The sequence below is a fragment of the Leptonotus elevatus genome, chromosome 19 (genome assembly GCF_054856555.1).
Source record: "Leptonotus elevatus isolate MCC_2025b chromosome 19, RoL_Lele_1.0, whole genome shotgun sequence".
NCBI lineage: Eukaryota > Metazoa > Chordata > Actinopteri > Syngnathiformes > Syngnathidae > Leptonotus > Leptonotus elevatus.
Genome location: NC_141257.1, coordinates 6,695,966 through 6,718,313, shown reverse-complemented (window position 1 = coordinate 6,718,313; position 22,348 = coordinate 6,695,966). Strand labels below are relative to the sequence as shown.

Below are 22,348 nucleotides of genomic sequence, written 5' to 3'. Positions count from 1 at the left end.
AGTTTGTCTCACAAACGCATATTACAAATACAATATTATCAATACAATATTACGGTAGGCAAGATGTCTGCTTTAAAACAGGCTCTTTTTGATGTAAGTCTTTGTCAAAAACAAACACAACTTCTTACAAGTTGGTTTCTCAGTCATTGCTTAGATGAAGTTATATGTGAAATCTTGCAAGAAAGATCGTTTGATGAACCGGGTTGTAATTTGCAAGGGAGGGCGAGACGAGATTAAATAAGGGATTAGAAGGGTACAAGTGATTGCACATTGAGGAAGCCCAGAAGGTGGAGAAGAGAAGTACAAGTAAGTAATTTGCTCGAGGAACAAAAATGCGGGAATCAATGCTAAACTAGTTTAAAAGACAAGCGAGTGTCGATGAGGTGTAGTTTGAAGGTATTCCTTTGCAAATTGCATGGGAGGCTGTGCAGAGGCAACCCCAATGAATAAATGAAGAGATACGATCCCTGAACTGACTGCATATTCAGATATAGAACGGAAGCAGAGTGCGAAAACGCAGTTACATCTTCAGGAAAAATCCATTTGCAAAAATTGCTTTTTGCGAAACACCTACGCTGCAGTATCGTCGAAAAGTAACCCGACGCCAATTGTCATCCTGTCATAGTTGCGTAGTCTCTTGCTGCTATTTCAACCATGCCATTTCTATTATGGAGCCAAATTACATTTGATCCAAAATGTGAGCCCTATGTCAGCCAAAATCTTCAACAGTTGGCAAGTTGCTGCTGACTCAGCGGTAATGCATTACAACTAATTCCCTCAAACAGATTATGATAATTTGTGCAGTAAAACTCCCTTTGCTTATATCCAGAAATCTAACAGCTTTTTTTTTTTTTTGTGTGTGTTTTGTTTAAATATTAATGTGACATTTGAACAAAGCCAAGGTTCAAATATGGTTTCTGGTTAAAACTATTGATTCATTGAGTGAGTCATCCACAAAGTAATATGCACCCACCTCAAAGCAGATTCTTTCATTGTCAGTTTAATCCCATTGGTGGTTTCTCACTCTTTCACTACTTTATTTGTACTTTAGTTTTCAGCTACTTTACAGCAAATTCTCCTTTTTGATCATTAAAGTACAGTATCTAGCTAGCTACTTAGCTCTATTACTAGCTCGTATCTATCTATCTATCTAATGGAGTTCATAGTGTTCAGACCGCGTTTGAGTCAGTTACATCAAAATCAAAGATCAACATACACAAACATCAACATGGAGTCTTTCGAAAACCATGCCAGAGACCAAACCAACCTATGTAGCCTAGCAACAGCCCGGGAACCGACGTTATTAGCACTGCGAAGCGAGATGAATGTCAAGAGGGAAGATATTTGGCCCGTCTCCACCGCTCACTCATTTACACGAGCAGACGTCAAAAGGAGCATCGGCTCACATGCGCAAGTCCAATTTCTGCAAACCGCCTCCATTCACGTCCCCCCTTAAACATGCTTCGTTTCTGACAGCCTTGCATTAGTAACAGCCCATCGATCAGGCTGCTACACCAAACAATTCGGCCACTATCTTTTCCTTTCCGCCAAGACTGGATTTTTTTGATTTTTTTTAAATTGTCCATATGTTATTCGTCCATTCGTCCAACATTTCAGTGCCATGGAAGCGGTGTCACTAAGTTCATTCCAGCATTTCTTTCACTCTCTCAAGAGCATGTGACGCACTTAGTCTCCGGTCGAAACATTTCAAAAGTCTCATCAGCGCCATTCAGTGTAATTATATGGCACAGAAATGTCCCCAATAGCGGGCAGCATGAATACAGTAACAAATCAAATGCACCTGCCTGTGCTCAATAATATCTACCGCCATCGGCAGCACTTTTTGTACAAAATGTCCCTTAATATTTTCCTGTCAACTGGTTAGCCATAAAGAAATACTTTACAGTACAGGCACTAGACTATTCTTGCCCTAAAACTGTCTGCATTGCAAGCCTATATGTGTCCCGTCAGTTGGATATCGATGACGGTAATAAAGCACTTTAAAATGTTGCTGGGATCCATATTTTTTTTGTTTGTTTTTTTGCTCCGTGGAGAGTAGTGATTGCACCATGAGATGTTTTCAAAGTCGGCACTAATGTTGGCGATGACTAACGGCTGATGCAGCTGATCCAGTACAGCACTATAATTTTTTTGTTCGTGGCGGTTGGGGTATCGCTTTTACTGCTGAACGTCATCCAAAAAGACAACCCCGATAATGCCAGCCGATTTCGAGCATTTTCACTCATCTGTCAAGGCAAACAGAATATTGTGTGCGATGACTATGTAAACATGGTGGATACCATATGAAAGATTGGATTCCATTCTCCCATTAGAAAACAAAAGTATGATTCTTATTCTGTTCCTTAGTTATCTCCATTTGAAAATAGGTCATTTGAGTAACACCAAGCTATAATGGAAATAAGAAAACAACCATTTTGTGACAAGATTTCATACAGTGACTTTGACACTAATATTTTTTGTTTAGTTACAAAGGCTTTGATAATTCACAACATCCTTGAAAACGTAGTTCCTAAGAGATACAACGCTGCCATCTGCTGGCAATAGTTAGCACATTCGCTACCAATGACGGCTATAGATGTCAAACGATTGATTTTTACTGGGCTGGCAGTGAATGAGTTAGTGGGTGTTTTTTTTTTACAGTTCATTCATGAAACCAGAGTTGCCCAAGACGATGCGCTGTCCATTGAAGGAAAAAAACAAAAAACGTAGTTGACTTCAATTAACGTTGATGGCGATACTCGTTGGTATTTCGTTGATTAACGTTAACGGCAGGAAAAAAGTTAATATATGTCGTCTCACGTGAATTCATACAATTAATCTGTAGTTTTTCTTACCGAATGTGTGAGTAGTGCAAGAAGTTGAATCCAGTGTTGTGGGACTGTTTATGATCCCGGAGGTTGGAGGCCAGTGCACATTTCATTATCACGCACGGCGCATTGCGGAAAACTAATCATCGCGGCCATATGCAAGAGGTGGAAATGACATTCAGTTTCACCAATGGACGTTCCGGACTATTAAACACTAATTTCACGATTAGTGAACCCGACGTGAGCATATCTATGTCAAACTGATTTCCATTCCGCTGACTGAATGACACATTGGTCATAGCTGGAGCCTCTAATATGATGATGATCCATTATTGTTATTGATGAAATAGAATTATTGTGTGAATGGAAAAAAAAATAAAAAATCAACAATATGATGCCACAATGGTATTTCAATGTCAGGAGATTTCTCCAGGAGCAGCTGCCAAACAGATTGATGGACCGTGCTGGATAAGACGATCAGGTGTTCTGCAAGTGCGCCTGCAACGTCGCCGGACCTAACTGCATGTGACCGCTTTCTTTATTGAGCAAGGTTTATGTACCGTCTTCCTGCCACCCTGGACGAGCTGAAAAATTATACCATAGAAGAAGTATGCATGAACACTCTGTATATGCTGCAGGGAATGACTAGAGCTCGACTGTTGGATCGATGCTTGCAGAGGTGGTGCATAATGAGTAAACGGCACATCTTTAATTGTGGTCCGTAATATGTCATAAAATGGAAAAATGTGTTTTTAATTGCTTTCCAAAGTAAAAACAAGTGTTGTCTTTTGATCCAACAACAAGGCTGTGTCTGAATGTCCACCCCTATCCCCCAATTCAATATATAGTCCCACACAATATAGTTGTCACTCAGCTCACTCTTGCTCCCTGTCGCATATAAAAAAAAATATTTAAAAAAATCGAATAATCGATATTCCTTTTCGAGCCCAATATCGATTCATAAAATCATGAATCGATTATTTAAATTTTCCCCATAAATTCGTACGGAAATTGAATTTTAAAGGCATTTTTTGTATTATTACTGTTTTCTTGAAATTTACTGTTCACATTAATTTAAAAGTATTTTCTTAAATTTATGAAAGACCTGACTCTTTGCACTTAAAGACAATTCAGAATATTTCAAGTTTGTATTTACAATTATTTCATCCTTGCTGATGTCAATGTTTGTGTAACACTTAACTGATTATAACATGTGTTACTTTTATTAATAAACTAAATCATTTGACCAGTTGCTGCCGCCACAACATTTACTTTGGAATTTACTATTTGTGGAGTTTTTATCATGCCCTTGACTTTTAAGAAGAATTTTTCTGTTCTATATTTAATCTATCGGATTGAACTGAAATGAATTGCATCGAATCGGGAAAAATCTAAATCGAACTGAACTCTCGTGAATCGAAATCAAAACGATTGAAGAACTTAGAATAGACACTCAGCCCTGCATATCATGTGCCCACCGTACTTGTCATAAATCTCCTGACTACTGTATTTATTGTGAATAAAAATGTTATGTTTTATTTCCTTTCCCTACATATTTTCAACTCAAATGTTAATTATTTTTTGTAATTTATAGTTACTGTATCGCTTTGATTATCACTTTCACTATTTTTTTTCATACTTTTTTCTTCACTGCCTTTCAAAGTGCACTGTGGGTCATTTTGAGTGCACTGTATTTTTTCATTTGGAAAATTGGACACCCCTACAAAATGGTGTGAACCCTTTGTAGTGCACTATTATGGGAAGTATAGGCTACTGAAGTGTGTGCAATCGGACACAGCCCAAGATACTTGGTCCACTTTCATGGAGGACTACAGAAAGTGGATAATATTCCAAGAGCACTCGTGAGAAGCTCAAATCTGAGCATTTGGGTAATCTGAAATCCAAAATAAAAATGTTTTCTTGAGCATTCTCAAAGATAACTATCAATTCATTTGATAAGCGATTAATTGATGCACCTCCATATATGTAAGACTTAACGTCATGTTTTGCTCTAAAGTAGGCTATTAATTGAATTACTGCATATTAAAACTCATTCCCTGCCATTGATGACTATAGACATAAAACATTTATGTGAACTATTTCTATTAGTTTAACATTTTTTTCCATTTAATTTCATTGTTTATGAAAACCTAGAATTTTTTTTATTGTACATTTATAAGAGATATGAAATTAGCATGTGATTAATTACGATGAAACGCTATTTTTAATATAATTTTTCTAATTAGGCCCGTTAGGCGATTTTTTTTTATCATAATTAATCACATGACTTCACTAGTTAACTAACGATTAATCACACATGTTATATCTGTTCTAAATTTACAATCATTTTTTTTTAGGTTTTCATACTCTTGTTAGCAAAAGTGGGGAAAAAAATGTTAAACTAATATAAATAATTTAAATTATTTTTATGGCGTCTATAGCCGTCAATGGCAGTGAATGAGTGAAAAAAATGCCCAATTGAAAGTTTATTTAACGTTATGATATAGTCTCATAAACTATTTTATAATGTTGCAATGCCCACGTGTTGAGAGGCGAGCAAGAGTAGGCTAAGCGAGAGAGAGAGAGAGAGAGAGAGAGAGGGGGGTGGGGGGGTGAGAGGAGAGAGAAGGTCTGCAGTCTGATCTTGGCGTCACACGGAGCCGAGGCGACGCTGTCAGACGCCACGTTAAACCATCCTGGGAATACCAACTCTACAACCTGCAGATTCTCCCATCATTTCTGCACACAGATGCTGGGCCCAGAACTTTCCGCAACGGGTTTTTATGCCGCCGTTCCCGGATCACGACACTCCATCGGTGTCCGCTCATTTGCACGTGAATGTAGTTTAATTAAGGTGGATTATCATGCCTGCAAATGGTGACGGTCTGGATGGAGATTTAGGAGCTGCGCGGCAAACCGGAGGAGGAACGTTCATCTTCTTTTGACGCGGAGCAGGCGAGAGATCGGCGCGATTTGGACGCGCGTGGGGTCGACCAGCTTCCACTTGAAGCGTATCATTTGCTTTTGCAGAGCCACCCGCCCCCACCCCACCGTTTCCCCAGGTGTGAAATCTACTCCCCTGTTCAAACGGACTGAGCCGTTCGGCGCCTGCAAGACATGCTTCAATCCAGCTGCGAGATCCGAGCCTCCTCCTCCTCCATGCATTGGGATTTTTCTCAGCACCCACACCGAGTGAATCACAATTTTCTGACCGTCTGAGAACTATCACGATAGTGTCGAGCTTTTTTTTGCCATGGACGCCGCTTCGAGTCGGGACGGGGCAGCGGGACCCGCGAAGGGAGCGGAATGCGCTCGCCTGTTCGGAGACGGATTTGGGATTTTTGCCGTCATGAGAGGGCGGCAGTGGAGCCGGGTGATGCTTGTGCTCTATATGGGGCTTCTGAGCGCATCGGTAGAGGGTGAGTCTCCCCCCCCCCCCCCCCCCTAGAAGAGCCGAAGTCGTGTAAAATGCGGCAGGCTTCAACCCCACAACCCCCCCCCCCTCCCACCCCCCAACACAGCCACCGACTGAATGCAAATCAGCACCACACGCACACACTCAGCCATTCATTGCCTTAAAAATGCGCTGCGTTTATATACAGTCTATTTTTGGTAACTGTTGAATTGCAACACGAGGTCCCCCCCCCTCCCCCCGACAATGGACAACTTAAAAAGCTGATTGTGTCGTCCCCCCCACCTGCAGTGAGGAGGGTGATGTTAAAAAAGAAGAAGCGTGCAAGTAGGCGTTCGGCATCCAGGGAGAGGGGGTGTCTTTCTTTTGAATCTTCCTTCAGACGTCAGAAGATCCCCCAATTGTTTTTCTCTCGCGCATTCATTTCAAAGTCTTGCTGGCGAGCAGTCAACAGATCATTTATTTTTAATAAATGATGAGTCTTTCTATTTTTACATTTTGATATTGCTCATTTAGTCTTTGCAGCCTGTTTTAGATGTTTCCATCATCCAACACACCTGAATCAAATAATCGGGATCATTATCAGGGTTCTTTTGAGTTTGCCGATGGGTTGATCTCTAAGTCTGGTCCTCAAGAGCCAATGCCCTCCTCCAAAACACCTGAATCAAATAATCAACCCACCAGCAAGCCCCAAAGAACCCCGATAATGATCCTGATTATTTGATCCAGGTGTGTTGGAGGAGGGCATTGGTTCTTGTGGACCAGACTTGGAGACCCCTGCTCTAGATCATAAAATGTCCATCAGGGGTGCCCAAGTCTGGTCCTCCAGATCCTCTATCCAGCCTGTTTTAGATGTATGCCTCCTCCAACACACCTGAATCAAAGGAACAACTCATCCACAAGCTTTGTAGAAGTCTGACAGGGGTCTCCAAATCCGGTCTATTCAGCCTATGAAATATTTCCCTCCTCCAACACACTTGATTCATATGATCAGGATCATTATCAGGCTTCTGTTGAAATTGCTTAATTGATCATTTGATTCAGATGTTTTGGAGGAGGGTATGGGCTCTTGATGACCGGATTTGGAGACCCTTGCTCTACATCATAAAATGTACATCAGGGATGCCCAAGTCCGGTCCTGAAACAAATGATCAACTCATCAGCAAACATTGCAGAAGCCTGATCCGATCATTTCAATCAGGTGTGTCGGAGGATGGATACATCGCAATAGGATGGATAGTGGTTCTCAAGGACCAGACTTGGCGACCCCTGCTCTCGATCATTTGGTGCCGATCCAGTCTGTTTTAGTCTCCCCACTCTAGCAGACCTGAATCAAATGATCAACTCATCAGCAAACATTGCAGAAGTCTGATAATGATCCTGATCAATATCAATCAGGTGTGTTGGAGGATGGCAACATCAAAACTGACTTGGAGACCCCTACTCTAGATCACATATTGTACTTCAGGGGTGCCCAAGTCCGGTCCTCGAGCACCCCTATCCAGCCTGTTTTAGATGCCCCCTCCTTCAACACACCTGAATCAGATGTTCAACTCATCAGCAAGCTTTGTAGAGGCCTGATAATGATCCTAGTCATATGAATCAGGTGTGGTGGAAGAGGGAAACATCTCAAACAGGCTGGATAGGGTCTCTCACGGGCCAGACTTGGAGACTCCTGCTGTAGATCATATATTGTACATCAGGGTTGCCCAAGTCCGGTCCTCGAGCACCCCTAGCCACCCTTGTGATCCTAATCTTACGAATCAGGCGTGTTGGAGGAGGGACATATCTGAAACAGGCTGGATAGGATGTTGGATGTTGTCTTTTATAGTTAATAGTGGATTTGATAGCAGTACAACTCAAACTCTCGGCACAAAATCCACAAGCGAGCGAAACATGCAGCGATTCTCTGATTGAAATGTAATTCCACCCACCAGGTGACCAAACTTGCTATTTGTTTGAAGTCTTCAGTTGAATCCACTGGAGAAACGCAGACCTTGCTTATCTGTGAACACTCGTAGTGTTAGTGCAGGCGTCCCTGCATAAGAGCCACCGGCAGTTGCCCCATCCCCCCATTAAGGGGCACCAGAGTCCTACACGTTAGCTGAGAGCGAGACGGACAAAATCATGCCTATGGCCCCCGTGTATGCTGTCCCAACATGAGACTCATTCAAACAAGCAAAATCTTCTTCACAGTCGTCTCGCCTCGGGTGCATAAAAGGTATTCATTTGTCAAACAATATCGCCGCCTCTCTGTGTGCTCGCTCTCAAGAGGTGTCGAGATAGAGATGTGTCAAAGAGAGCTGCAAGCGATCAAAAACAACCTTCCCGCAGGACCTGTCGCTCAATAAACGGTAATCGAGCTCAAACCCGCGGAGGGGAGAACCTGAGGCCGAGGGAGGTTGAGTGAGGATGACGTCTGCAGTCAGGTGTCTGATCACGCTGCGTGTTTTTTTTTTGCGTGCTGTGATGATGATGATGATGATGCAACACGCAGAAATGCTGTACAGGCTGGAAGATTTTTCTTGAACGTCACAGCATTGGCTTGTATTTGCACAGTCATAGAACAGGCGCAGGATTTTTCATTTTTTTCTCTAATAGTCCTTTAGTTTTCATTCATTTGTTTTTAGAGCAGGTTTGTTCATTGTTATTTTTTTCCGAAAATGCTTCGTTTTAAGCCCATATACCACTGTGAGACGAACATTTGCGACGTCGGGGTTCGTTCAAGGTCGCAATGTTGGCTAAATGTTTGGCTGATGTTTTAATCGATTTTCTTGTCGCAAGAAAATTTCTGACATGTTAAAAAAGATAACGTTAAAAATGTCTTCGCGGCAAGAAAAACTGTTAAAACATTAGGCGAACATTTAGACAATGTTGCGACCTTGAATGAGCTAACACATGTTGATTTCACGTCAGGGTTCGTTCAAGGTCGCAGCATTTGCTAAACATTTCACCAGACATTCTCCAACTGTTTCAATGTTTTGTCTTAGAAAACCGTAATTTTTTTTAACATGTTAAAAATATCTTTGCAACAAGAAAAACTGCTAAAACATTAGACAAACATTTAGCGAATGTTGCGACCTTGAATGAGCTAACACATGTTGATTTCACATCAGGGTTCGTTCAAGGTCGCAGCATTCGCTAAATATTCACCAGACACTGGTGAATATTTAGCGGACGTTAAGTGGTCATAACGAACCCTAATGTGAAATCAACATTCACTAACAGTTTTAATGTTTTTTTTTTCTTGTTGCAAGTAGATTTTGAACATGTCAAAAATTTCCTCGTGACAAGAGAAAACGTTCAAATATCAGGCGAACATTTAACAAACGACTTCAATTACTAATACTACTACTACTACAAGTTCAAGCACTGTTTTTGGCAAGTGTTGATGTCTGATGTACTGCAAGTGCAATTCAGGACCATGGATAGCTCATGTGGCCGAAAACGTATGAATGAAATTACTGAATAAGTCTTATGGACCTTCAACTAAAATAAATAAATACATAAATAAATAAATAAAAAAGTAAGTCTTTTGAATAACCCAATAATTGTGTCAGCATTAGCTTTTGTACAAAACGTAAAATTGCCACACTAATTTTCAGGACCATGGATAGTTCGAGCAGCCAACAAGCCCAGCAAAGCAGCTGCTGCTCGCTGGATCACAAGCTGGCTCTTGAAATTGGGATTTCTCCAATGTTTTTTATGGCTTTGCACCCCCAATTAGACACAGTCACACTTTAGAAGCCTATCTGACAAGATCTGATCAGATTTCTGCGTCTAATTTCATAGTAAATTAAGCAAATGCGACTCATTTAAATGAAGGGAATGTGCCAGCGGAAGTCAACTGAAGGCAAATCTCGGTCAGACTTGCTGATCTGCCGTGTTTTTACTATTATTATTAAGTACTGTTACTCTTACTTTCATTAATCTTAGTTGCTGTATCAGGTCCATCAACAGAAATTAGATTAACGTGACACTGACTGATTATGTTATTAACGTCATTGTGCAATTTAAAAAGCGATAATATCAACACTTAATTAAAACCTTATCATTGACGCACACCGTTGATATGTCGCCATCGGTGGCAGCCCTTGTGATGGCATGACTGAAATGGTGTTAGTTAGAAAATTGGCCCAAAAATTCCAGGACTATATTGCATTGCAACTAATTTTCCAGCCATTATGCCAGCGCAAGTCTTGTTCTAAAATATATCATCTAACTTCCAGTTAGGGCTGAAAATATAGAATTTTTTTGGGGTATACAGATAACCCAATGGAAATTATTTAACTTAACTCTTTGACTGCCAGACGTTTTCAGAAAAGGGATGCCGCCAGTGCCAGCCGATTTAAGCATTTTGACTGATCTTTCAAGGTCCACAGAAAATGTTCTGTTTGGACTATGGAAACACACGTACTACCAAATGAAAGATTGGACTTTCATCTTTCATCAGAAAAAAAAGTTTGTTTCTACCTTATTCCGTTCTTTAGTAATCAACAATAGAAAATGGTTAGTTTGACCCAATTTCGCCTGTTTTGGACCAAAATATGGAGAAATCAAGCTTTTAGTGAAACGATATTATTTCATGCATTCTAGTGAATTTGACACTTCTTTTTGTCCATGAATGATGCCACAAACACCTAAATAGTGCTTTACTTCTATAAAACACTACCACCAAGAATGAAAAAGTGTTTTTTGATAGCAAAATACGTTTATTTACATTCAACAGTGTAACAATTTGACAACAATTTGGCAAACTATTTACAAATGTGTGCAACTGTGGTGCTATTTACAAATATGTGGATGTTTCAACGACAGTTTTTCTTTTTGTAACACTCTCCTGCGTGCAAGGAGACGCAACAGCATTTGCACAAGATTGCCTCTTCGCGTGCGCCACTTTCTTGCCGGCCGTTTTTTTCCGGGGAATAGCAAGTATATACTGCAGTGTGTCATCAAGTCTAATATCAGGATCATGCTACGGTTACGTTACGGTGGTGTTACGTCTCGCTTCCTCGCGTCCTTCAGTTGCTATACCGGGTGGTAGGAGATGTTCTGATCCATTTTATCCACTCCATTCATGGTGGCATCGTAGTCCAGAAACAGTGTCTTCTCCGTGATCAGACTGTACCCGCTCCTCCGATGAATATGCATTGGACTCGGGGTACTCTTCATTGTCCGATCGAATGTCCGCTTGTGCAGCTCCGCGTTTTCCGGCGTTAGCAGCGCTAGCCGGTGAGGCTTTATGACGAGAGAATAACGGCCGCGTATAGCTTCCAACTCCGGCGTCAACCTCGGGAGTGACCATCATCATCATCATCAATGTGCATTGGTCGATGCTTTTCGACTACTCTCCATCGTCCGATCGAATGTCCGCTTGTGCAGAAGTACCCGGCCGGCTATTGTGCGCGTTTTCCGGCCTTAGCAGCGCTAGCCGCGCTAGCCGCGCTTAGCCGGTGAGGCTTACTACGTGTTCATAACAGTCACGCCAAAGCTTCCAACTTTGGCGTAGAGCTCGGAGTCATCATCATCGTTGACATCAATGCGCTTTTTAGTATTGATTGATGCTTTCCGTCTTTGAAAAAAATGCTCAAGCGTGAGCTGCTTGCAACCGGTTGCTTGGGCAGCCATTGTGGGCTTATTCAGCCATGTCTCCTCAACACTCTAGCTCCGCCTCACGTCTTCTACTGACGCCCACGGTGGGCGGCCCATCCAACCTTGTGCAAAGAGAGTCATCGCTGCCCTCTAGGGGCCAAAACGAGTCTTTGACTAATCAGATCTGCCTGATACTTTCAGCACAGCTGCCCAAGGCTTTCCTGCACCCGTTTTTGAAAAAAAAAAAAAAAAACATAGGGGACGTCTTTTAACGTCCTCGGCGCCCTTCCCTAGGTTTATGCTAAACGTTTTATAACGTTTATGCCAGTCAAAGAGTTAATAACAAACCTATTGATTATATTTTTTTGATAGTCAACTTAATTTTTTTAAATAAAGTTAAAAGTGAGAGACATCAAAATCAAAGTAGTGATTTTGCCGGCTATAAGAGCACATTTGAGAAACTCAGAGGCTAACTGTTAGCGACTAACCGCTAACGCTTGGAACAGGCGCCACATTCGTAATTCATTGGGTTACATTTTTTTTTTAAAGTGTCCTTAATTAAAGATTAAACGTGAGTTCAGGATGACATCTTAGTGTTGGTGGAAACAGTTTAAACTTAAACTGAACTCCAACAATCCAACTTCCAGTCGGGATTAAGTTCGCCGCCACACACCACCGTGGACTGCCATAAACAACTTCAAAGTAAAAGCATACCAAGGCACTGATGTCGGTGTATTACTGCATTTTACAGAAGTCTTTTATGTTTTATCCAAAATCTACATTCTCGTGGAGGCATGCTCCTAAAATGATGTCCCTATTGATCTCCCGTAGGACATATTGGCCAAAACATTGGACAAGCACTCCCATATGTCCGATGCATTTACCGCTGCCATTGCTTCATCTCACCTCTCTCCCACCTGTCCTCCTGCTACATTCAATCTCCAATCTGCCGCATGCTCCGTTGCATGCTATCTCCCATCTGCTCTTCGCGTTCACCGGTGAGCAATAAACGCAGGGAAGGGGAGCTGAGAAACGCTTAACCCAACATTTGTATTCAAAACTCGGGAGTGTCTGGAATACAGAATATTTGTGGAGATTGTGCCAATAAGCAGGAAAAAAAGACAATGCAGAGATGCAAAGTAACTATTAAGAGGGCGTTGGCCCTATTGTGTGATTGATTCGTTTGCCTTGTCTGCATATGCAAATTCGACTTCTGCTTCTGATTGGTTGACTGGTTTCACGTTCGTTCCTGGTTTGCTGCTGTCGCCGGCGATTGGGGTAAAACCATTGAAAATTGCCATTGTCAAAAAAAATGAGAGTTCCTAAAAAATGTTGTTGTTCTGATTTATTAACATATTCAAGGCTCTAATGACATCATATAAAATATTCCAATTTCATAGCAGCACAATATTGCTTTTGTTGTTCATAGAGGGCATGTCAAATAAATAAATAAATAAATACTATGCATGTATGGACAGGTCTTTTTTTTTTTAGAGAGATGTATGGATAGGTCTGATGCCACTGTACATTTTGAGTGGTTAAAAGAGGATTAAAACATTACATTACGTTACGAGGGTTAAAACATTGGTTTGTGTTACTTCCATTTTCTCTAGCAGAGATGGTCGTAGCAAATTGGGGGCTTGTCTGGGATTGTTTTTTGTTGTTGTTGTTGTTGTAAATTCCAAACAGTTTACCAATGTCTAAATTGAAAGTTTAACATTTTTTATCAGGCAATTTGTAGGTTCACGGTAAATTTTACTCTGAAAAAGACTATATTCGGTCCCAGTCTAAACAGAGTCAATGTTATACTTGGAAGAGAGTAAAATATTAAAAACAAAAACAAAAAAACCCTCAACAGAACCTTCAGGTTGAGAGACCCATACCACTCCTACTCTGTGTCAATATATCACAGGCTTCAGGTAAAATTCTCATACTTCCATTTTTGGTCTCCTTTGGGACACACCAGCCACATGTTAGCTTACAATAAGTCTAAATCTAGCTAAGTCTATTTAACAATAAGTAAATGATCAATTTGGAGCGCTCGCTTTCTTCCGGCTGTTTTACTAGATTTTGACTGAGTTTGCAAGGCCCACACAAGATTGTGTTTTATTGCTATAGAAACACCCCCAAAATAAAAATTAGAGTCTCTTCTTTTATCAGGAAAAAAAAGCGTGTTTGTATCTTTTTCCGTTTTGCGGCAATTAGCATTAGAATATAGCTAAGTTTAATCAATATTCACATTCCTGGAATGTGGAATTTAACTTTGTTAAAAAGAGCTTGTTGCAACATGGCGCTGGCTAATCTCTTATACTCTGCTGCCACCTGCTGGCCGTTTTTTTTGTAATAACTGTCATTGCTTTAAGCCACCACTTCATGTCAGAAGCTGCATCAAAGCCTTCTGTATGTTCTTGCATAACAAAATAAAAAAATACAACGTCTAAATACGTTTTTGGGAGTGAAGGGCAAAGTATTGAAAAATGTGTTAACACTTTTTGGGGTTTGAATGAGTTAAGTAGGCTTCTATTTGGACAAACAGCAGTGCGTGCCTCTGCGAGCTGTCACCTTACTTGACTCTCAGATGATTAAAGTGTTGACAGGCAGGTCATGAATGTTTCCTCGAGTCGCACCGTTTTGTTATTCCGAATCCCACCTGCCGATGTGCCCTCCTCAACCCCATTTCTGTGGTCTCCCTCCGCCACCGCCCTCTCTCGCCCCTCCCCGCCGCGCTGTCATCCATTTCCAGATGGTCCGAGCGCCGTCGTCGCGCTTTGTCACAGCCACAACGGTGAATCACACACTCACAGCCGCTTACTAATTCATGCACGCTCGCAGACTCTCCCCAAAATATTCATAAATGCATTCATGCAGCCAGTCGCTCGTATGCGCAGGCTCATTGACTTTTACACACACACACAAACGCGCACACACATCCAGAGTTCAAACTTCTGAACTTAAAAGTCTAATGCTCTTTTGCAATTGACTGATTAAAGTGGCACTCACCGAGATGGAGGAACATCACATTCAAATGTTCTTTCAGCCGTTTCCGCCATTAAGCGCTAAACAATGCTGTTTGACATTAATGGCATTTGGAGGAAAATATATATAGTTTTATTTTATTAAATATTATGCAGGCACTTTTCTGTCTGGGAGCAAGTCAGAAGTTCAGTGATGGGGAAACAAATGGAATAAAAGCTTTTTCCCTGAAATGTAAGTTTCAGTTTAAGTAAGGCCTTATTTTGCATAAATCAAATCATAACTAGGAGAATGAAATGGAAGAACACAGACCACCGCCGGAGCAGAACAATTCCAATTTGTACCAACACCAAAACCTTTTGCATATGCATAGATGTTAATTCCTATTTGGATTCATCAATGTTCACTGGGAAATTTAGGATCATGTATAACAATCTAACAGTATAATGCAGATACAGTACCTTGTGAAGGTATTAAAAAAAAAAAAAAAAAAAAAAAAAAAGTTTAAAATAGTGTTAATTGTTTTAAATTATGTCCCACTTGGTGTTGATTGTGTGTGTATATATATATATATATATATATATATATATGTATATATATATATATATATCATTGAAACCTGAAATGTGGCGAACAAAAAAAGTCCAAGGGGGGCTAATACTTTCGCAAGGCACTGTCAACAGCACATGGAGATGCTACAGCAAAGATGAGTAAGCTACCATGAATATATGCCTGCGAGTACACTATTGTTATGATCTGTCGACACTACATTTATTGCGCCCATGTTTGTATCGTATTTATTCCCCTACTGGTGCTTTGGAGCGACCACGGCAAAAAGATTTATATACGGTATTGCACGGAAATTGATATGACACGACTTCAGTGCAATCACCTCTGTGTTCTCCACTGTGCATTGGCACTGGCATGTTCGCCTTTCCTACCGCAGTCTCTCCCATTGGAGGTGTTTGGTTGCTGCGGGCAGCCGGCTGATGTCAGTCTGTGCGACCGTTGCAACCGCTCTGCAACTCCTGTCACACTTCACAAAATTAACTCGCCAGCTTAAGGTAAAAACAAATCAATACCGACCTTGTGCTCCCCATATGTGGAAGAGGAGCTCCCAAAGACATCATTTTGAGTTTTGCTGCTGTCACCGCCAGACAAGGGACTTTTCAGTAAATCCTCCCGTAGAGAGCGTCTGATGTAGATGCCCGGGTTGTCTTGTAAAGACGCAAAGCTCAGGCAAAGGCTTTCATTGGCTTCCTGACTTTTGCTGGTCTTATCTGACTGCAATGATCCCGGAGATGGGAGATTAGATCCAGGGCGAGGTAACTTGTCCTTGTCTTTGTCTTGTTACTTTTCTCTGCTGTTTCTCTTTATATCCCGAGCGAGAAGCAATGTGTCTGAGGTCTTTTTGTTGGAATGGTGCCGTGTAATTGCGGAGAGAAAACTTGCTGCGTTTGTCGTCTCGTTCCAGTACTCAAAAAAAATGTATATAGAGCAGTTCTTAACTCATTCACTCCCATCCATTTTCACAGAAGCAACCCCCTTCACTCCCGGCTGTTTTACTTGATTTTGACAGATTTTGCAAGGCCCACAGAATATTGTGTTCTATTGCTATAAAAACATGGAACCTACCAAAAGAAAGATTAGAGTCTCTCTTTTCATTAAGAAAAAAGTATATTCCTATCTGTTTTTGTTATGCAGCAATTAGCATTAGAATATAGCTCTGCTGCCACCTGCTGGCCGTTTGTGTAATAACTACCATTTCTTCAACTGTTCTTTGCAGTTGAGAGGCGGCATCAACGCCTTTTGTATGCTCTAGCATAAAAAAACAACAACGTATAAATATGTCTTTGTGACACTTAAAACATTTAAAATAGAACATATTTATACGTTTTTGGGAGCAAATGAGTTAAGATAGAACCCAGAGGTGATCAGATACAATGAAAACAAAAGAGGCCCCAGATAAGAACCCTGTGGAACACCATACCTTCTGTTAAACACGTTCCCCCTCGAACCGCTGATATGGAGCTTGCCTTCATAGCAAAATCTAAGACAAAAGTTTGTGTGGGTTCATTTCACTGCTTTTGTTTCGTACGTCTCACACATACAAGCCTTCGAGGGGAAACTTGCTTCCTTGGAAAGGTTAAAGCGAGCCGCACTAAGTTGAAGTGAGCTGATTGATCATGTACTCCGCAGCCATCTCTCGGTGATAGATGGTATAGTCCTGCTGGGGCATTCATGACCTGGCCTTTGGATCTCATCTCCATCTTGGGTTTAATATCCAACAGTTACGAGATCGTCCCTGCATACCCTCTCCCACTGCTTACGTATGCATACAGCAACACGGTCCAAAAGGGGTGACCGCGTTGCATTTAACACCTCGATACTTTTATTGGAATTCTGGTGAAGGGCACAATAGACCATTTCATGTTGGTCTTTGCTCAGAAAGATGTGGATTTAACGTAGCATAAATGTCAATAAACAAAAATAATTTTATCGTGTTAATATTGAACAGCTCATATATTGACTCTAATGCTTTTTTTTCTGTTCTTTAATTGTTCTTATCCATTGTCCTTGAAAAACTGGTATGTCTTTTTTTGCAATCACTCCTCTTCAAATTGGAACGAAAGCAAGAATGCACTGTAAATGGCAGCCTCCACTTGGGAGTAGATGGTTTTTTTCTTTTCGGAATAAATATTTTATTAATTTAAGTATAAATTAGATAATAAAGATGTGCACATTTAAAGTTTTGAAATCTTTGATAGGGCTGCTCGATTATAAAGAAAATATTAATCAATGGTAATAATTGAAATCACGATTAGAACAATCTTTTTTTTTGGGTACAAAACAAGAAAATATTTAAACGCTGAAAAAATAATCTGTGAAATACTATAATTATGCAAGTTCCTTTTAGACCAAACAAGATTTATTAAATTAGTCTTTTTAAAATAAAACATGTGGAAATACATACATTTAAACAACTCAAAATTTGTATTAATAATCTATTATTTTTGTTTACGATTATGCCGATTTTGTAATTGTGAAGTGCAATAATGGAAATTGGAATTTAATTCCGATTAACTGCAAATTTTATAATTTCCTCTGAATAAAACACTTTTTGGGGGGGGCAAAAGATGATCTGAAATTACGTAACTCAGTATATTGTACAAGTGTCAAAAAAAATTCTGAGAACTTTTCACACTTTACAGATGTTTAACAGTACCCAGATGTTTTACAAAAATGCGTCCGATATGATTTTTAGGGCCCTATGTTTGTTCTCAGCACAAATCTAACGCAAAGCGCAGTGTAACTCTGCTAATTTGGCATTTTACTAGCTGACCTTTTTTTTTTTTGCTATTTAATGTAAGCAATTGCCATTCCCTTCCAATTAAGCGAATAGAAAAGCATGGTCTACATTGCATGTAAAGCAGGAGATTGGCGATCGGAGATGTGCTTCACTGATGAAGTTCAAACCTGACCGTCAATGAATTATTGTAGGATATATACGTGAGTGTACCTGATTGGCTCTCCAACTGGCATGGTAGCCGCGCCTCCAGCATTTCCAGCTTCATGTGGAATGATCCCCCCCTCTAAATGGAGCTATAATTCTAAAAACAAAATTTTATGACGTGCCAAACGAAGACTTGATAGTAATGACTGAGACCATAAACTCTGATAGGAAAATGTTTACTGCACCAACAAATCAATTGAGCTGCGTGGTCAGTTCTGCTATAGACTTACACAATGAGAATGCACTGAAAGAATGAATACAAATAATCTATTGATTATCCACAAGAAATTGAACAGCCATCGAGATGCCTAAATAAAAAAGGAAAGTAGTAGTTCAAGACCAGAATTGTCCTAAGTGCTCACATAGCCGACTTTTAGTTTTTTAAGAAGCTTCTTTTGTATTTTTTTTCCCCCCTGATATTCCTCATCCCATTATCGCCACGACGATGATGATACGAAATGTGAGGAGAGTGCAAACGAGCCGCTAATTGACTTCCATTTTTAAGTGAGGTGTCACACCAAATGATGCCGATGAGCAGAGAAGGAAACCAAACGGTTTCATTGCCCGGAATGTGCATTTGATTGCGCGGACGTGCGAGTGTGCGACGCTAAGTGTTAAGGCGGACTGCGGCAATAATGAATAATTGAAAGAAGGGATTTGATTTGACGCGTTCGCCTGCTTTTTGGTGTTGTCGCCACGGCAACAGCATGCGTCTTCAATGAAGGGAGTCGTTAATGAGGCTTCTTGAACTGTACCATGCATGAAGCCAGTTTTTTTTTTCCTCTTGTTTTTTTTGTTTTTCCAAGAGGATTTACAATTTGTTAAAGTGATAAAAACACTCCCACGGAAACGAGAGTCTTTGTGAGAAGTGTGTGTGTGTGTGGGGGGCGGGGGGGGGTCATCAAGCATAACACGCCTTTGACTATGAAAGGGGTGTTTTTCCGTTCATCATCTTTAAGCTTTGCGCGTGGGCTGCTGAGGATTGCTGTTCTTCATTGGAGCACAGAATAAAAAATGCCGCTGCTCAAGTGGGATAATGAGGGGAAATAATATCACTATTGACTCGCTTTCTCTATTTCGTAGAATGCTTCTGTAAATGGAGAGGTGGGATTATTGGCTGGTGCTGCTGGTTAGAGATGACCCAGCCGGAAGCCAACACCAGACCCCCCCCCCCCCCCCCACACCTCCTTCAAGCACTGCAACCTATTTTCTGTGCTTCTTCTCATTTTAGTAGTTTGCTCAATCTTGAGTGCTGTTTTTTTTTTTGTTTTTTTTGGGCAAGTCAGAAAAATGTGTATGAAAAAAATGGTAGCTTGCAAATTGAGGAATCCAATTCAAACTGGTGGCCCCTCCCAAACATGTAAATTGAGACCGACAACAGTGTTTTGCTTCCTCTGTTGTTTCAAAAAATTTTTTTGGTGTGATGCCAATATTGCCTTAAAGGGGAAGTCAACCCCCACATTTGGTTTACAATAATATGTTCTATACAGCCCCACTAGTCTAAACACAGTATTCTGATTAATATTATATTTGTAGAAAATTAATTAAGAAAAATTCAAAATTTTTGCATCCATTTTATACTCAACAAAAATATAATTGTTGTTTTTGCTCCCATTTTTTTTTTTTTTATGAGATGAACTCAAAAATCTAAAACTTCTTCCACATACACAATATCACCATTTCTCTCAAATATTCTTCACAAATCAGTCTAAATGTGTGATAGTGAGCACTTCTCCTTTGCCGAGATAATCCACCCCACTTTACAGGTGTGCCATATCAAGATGTTGATTAGGCACCATGATTAGTGCACAGGTGTGCCCTAGACTACCCACAATAAAAGGCCACTCTGAAAGGTGCAGTTTTGTTCTATTGGGGGGTCTGGGGACCCATTTATATTTTTGTTGAGTATATATATATATAAGTGTTTAGTTCCTTTAAATCCTAGCCTCACTTACTGCTGCCTTTAAATCCAAATGTAATTGGCCTTGAAGAATATTTGTGAATGAATATTGTGTTCCGGAGCTCAATGAATTCACATGGAAGACATGTTTGCAACAAGTCATCTTGTGGTATTCCTTCTGTCAAAATAACCCCAAAGTGTTTATAAATTGCAGCAGTTCTATCCTCCTCCGGCGAAAAACGTTGCGCACTGGGCTCATTATTGCTTTCCATGCCAAGTCTTGGATGCCCGCCGTCACTGGACTCCAGCGCGGCGGAAAGGTTGCTCTGTGAAGTGACAAATTATGCATCTTTATTTGGCAGCCTAATGGACAAGTCTGGGCTTGGCCAGCAGAATGTTACCTGCCTGGCTGCATTGTGCCTGTTAAGTTTAGTGGGCGGATAAACGACTCTTTTTTGTGGGCTTCCCAATTTGAAGCAGTGACTCTTATGAAGACGTTTTGTACAATTCAGTGCTTTTTTTTTCTTTCTTCTGGAAACATGTCCTCTGTTCTGGCATCACAGGGCTCCAGTGCACAAAGCAAGGCTTATAAAACGCATGCTCGGATGAGTTTGGCGTGTAAGAAAGCTCAACTTGTGTAAACACGGGTTGCCTCAGACCTCACAACTGCTTTTTTTCTGAATGAATGGACAAACAATCCCATACGCTCTCAACTCAACTCTGCTTTATTTATTCTCCTCACTAAAAATGATGGGGAAAAAAAATTTGTAAAAAATTGAGCAGAGGTAACAGGCATCTTTTCTACACACTGCAAAAATCGAGAACGTCTTCTAGGAAGGGTGGAGCAATTAATATTTTTGCTTTAGACTTGTGATTAATAATCTAAGATACAAGCACCAAATAATGGCAGCAAACTCAACTCACCTCACTTTGCAATGAGCACAAAACTGAACTGAATCGTGGATTTTGTGAACCGTTCCACCCTTGGAACGGTTCACAAAATCCGGTATGGTTAAATTATTATTATTCTATTTATGCCAGGGGAATATATTGGCAGGCATAACAAATAACTGTTCTTCAATTGGATGGCAAAAGCTTTGTGTTCAACTATATAAGCCCAGATTTCACACTAAGTCCATTTGTGACTAAACTGAGTTAAGATCATTATTTATAGTATAAAAAGGTTTTATTTTTGTTTGCTGGTTTACCGTGAGGTTTTTCTGATGTAAAATAAGTCCCTTGGCTCCACAGGTTGGAAAACAACTCTCAGATCAAAGTAGAATTTTACTATTGTAATATGAAATTATTAACCAAACCGAAATTATTCAAGCGATTGGATTTAACGGTTTTCAAATACCGTTCCAGCTCTAATATATATATTTATATATATATATATATATTTATTTATATTAATGAATGCCACTTTTTTCACATCACATTATCATCACTTTGTATGTCTGCCAACTTAATGCTAACAGTGCAAATGACCATAGATGGGCTTACGAATAGCATCTTTATGTTGGGGTTATAATCCTTTACACAAATATACGTTCATTACATGAAGACAGACAATAGACCAAGGCTCAGGTGTATCTTTTTCCTCGGTGAAAAATGACTAATGTTACTGCACCTTACAGAGTCATTTAGTGGTGAAACTCTTCTTCGTTTGTGTCTTATGGTATTATACTGCTTCGCTGGTCACGAGGGAAATAATCTAATTTCTTTTTCTTTCCAAAAATGGGCTACGGATAATGGATGGATTTAAGATTCAATGGTTTTGAGTTCTGAGCTTGGTCATATAATATCGTAACACAGACATCAGAGTACCGTTATCTCATCTCATATCGTCTTCCAGTTCCTTCAATAGACCTCTAAGATTCCATCTCAAACTGCAGTCTTGCTTCAAATATCACTTCGGTCACGTGCGACCTCAACTGGCGAAGGGCAAAACAAAGCTTGAAAATACCGTTTGTTTATGTTTTCCTCTTCCAAACTCATTTACTCTTGCTGGACGTCGTTCAACCCCCCCCCCATCCCCCCCCCCCCCCCCCCCCCCCCCCGTTGACCTTCACACAGCCGCTGTCGTTCACTTTCATTTCTTCCAGTCTGCCACTTTTTTTATTGCTTTC

General features: G+C 40.4%; 1 protein-coding gene and 1 long non-coding RNA gene across 4 annotated transcripts in view; both read left to right on the top strand.

Moving 5' to 3' along the window:
• The window catches only part of LOC147157667 (uncharacterized), a 102,252-nt gene extending 98,170 nt beyond the window's left edge, over window positions 1-4,082 (top strand). Inside the window, exon 5 of one of the 3 annotated variants that reach the window (XR_015091072.1) lies at window positions 3,262-4,082. This is a non-coding gene — a long non-coding RNA (uncharacterized LOC147157667). Of the gene's footprint in view, window positions 21-3,248 lie in introns of those variants that run through there. The other 2 variants (XR_015091070.1, XR_015091071.1) reach the window with 2 other exon arrangements.
• Window positions 4,083-5,490: 1,408 nt separating this feature from the next.
• Window positions 5,491-22,348, top strand: part of csmd2 (CUB and Sushi multiple domains 2) — a 172,471-nt gene continuing 155,613 nt past the window's right edge. Inside the window, exon 1 of the mRNA XM_086062042.1 lies at window positions 5,491-6,247. Coding sequence (XP_085918168.1) covers window positions 6,082-6,247 — 166 coding nt within the window. The 5' untranslated portion in view covers window positions 5,491-6,081. The remainder of the gene's footprint in view (window positions 6,248-22,348) is intronic.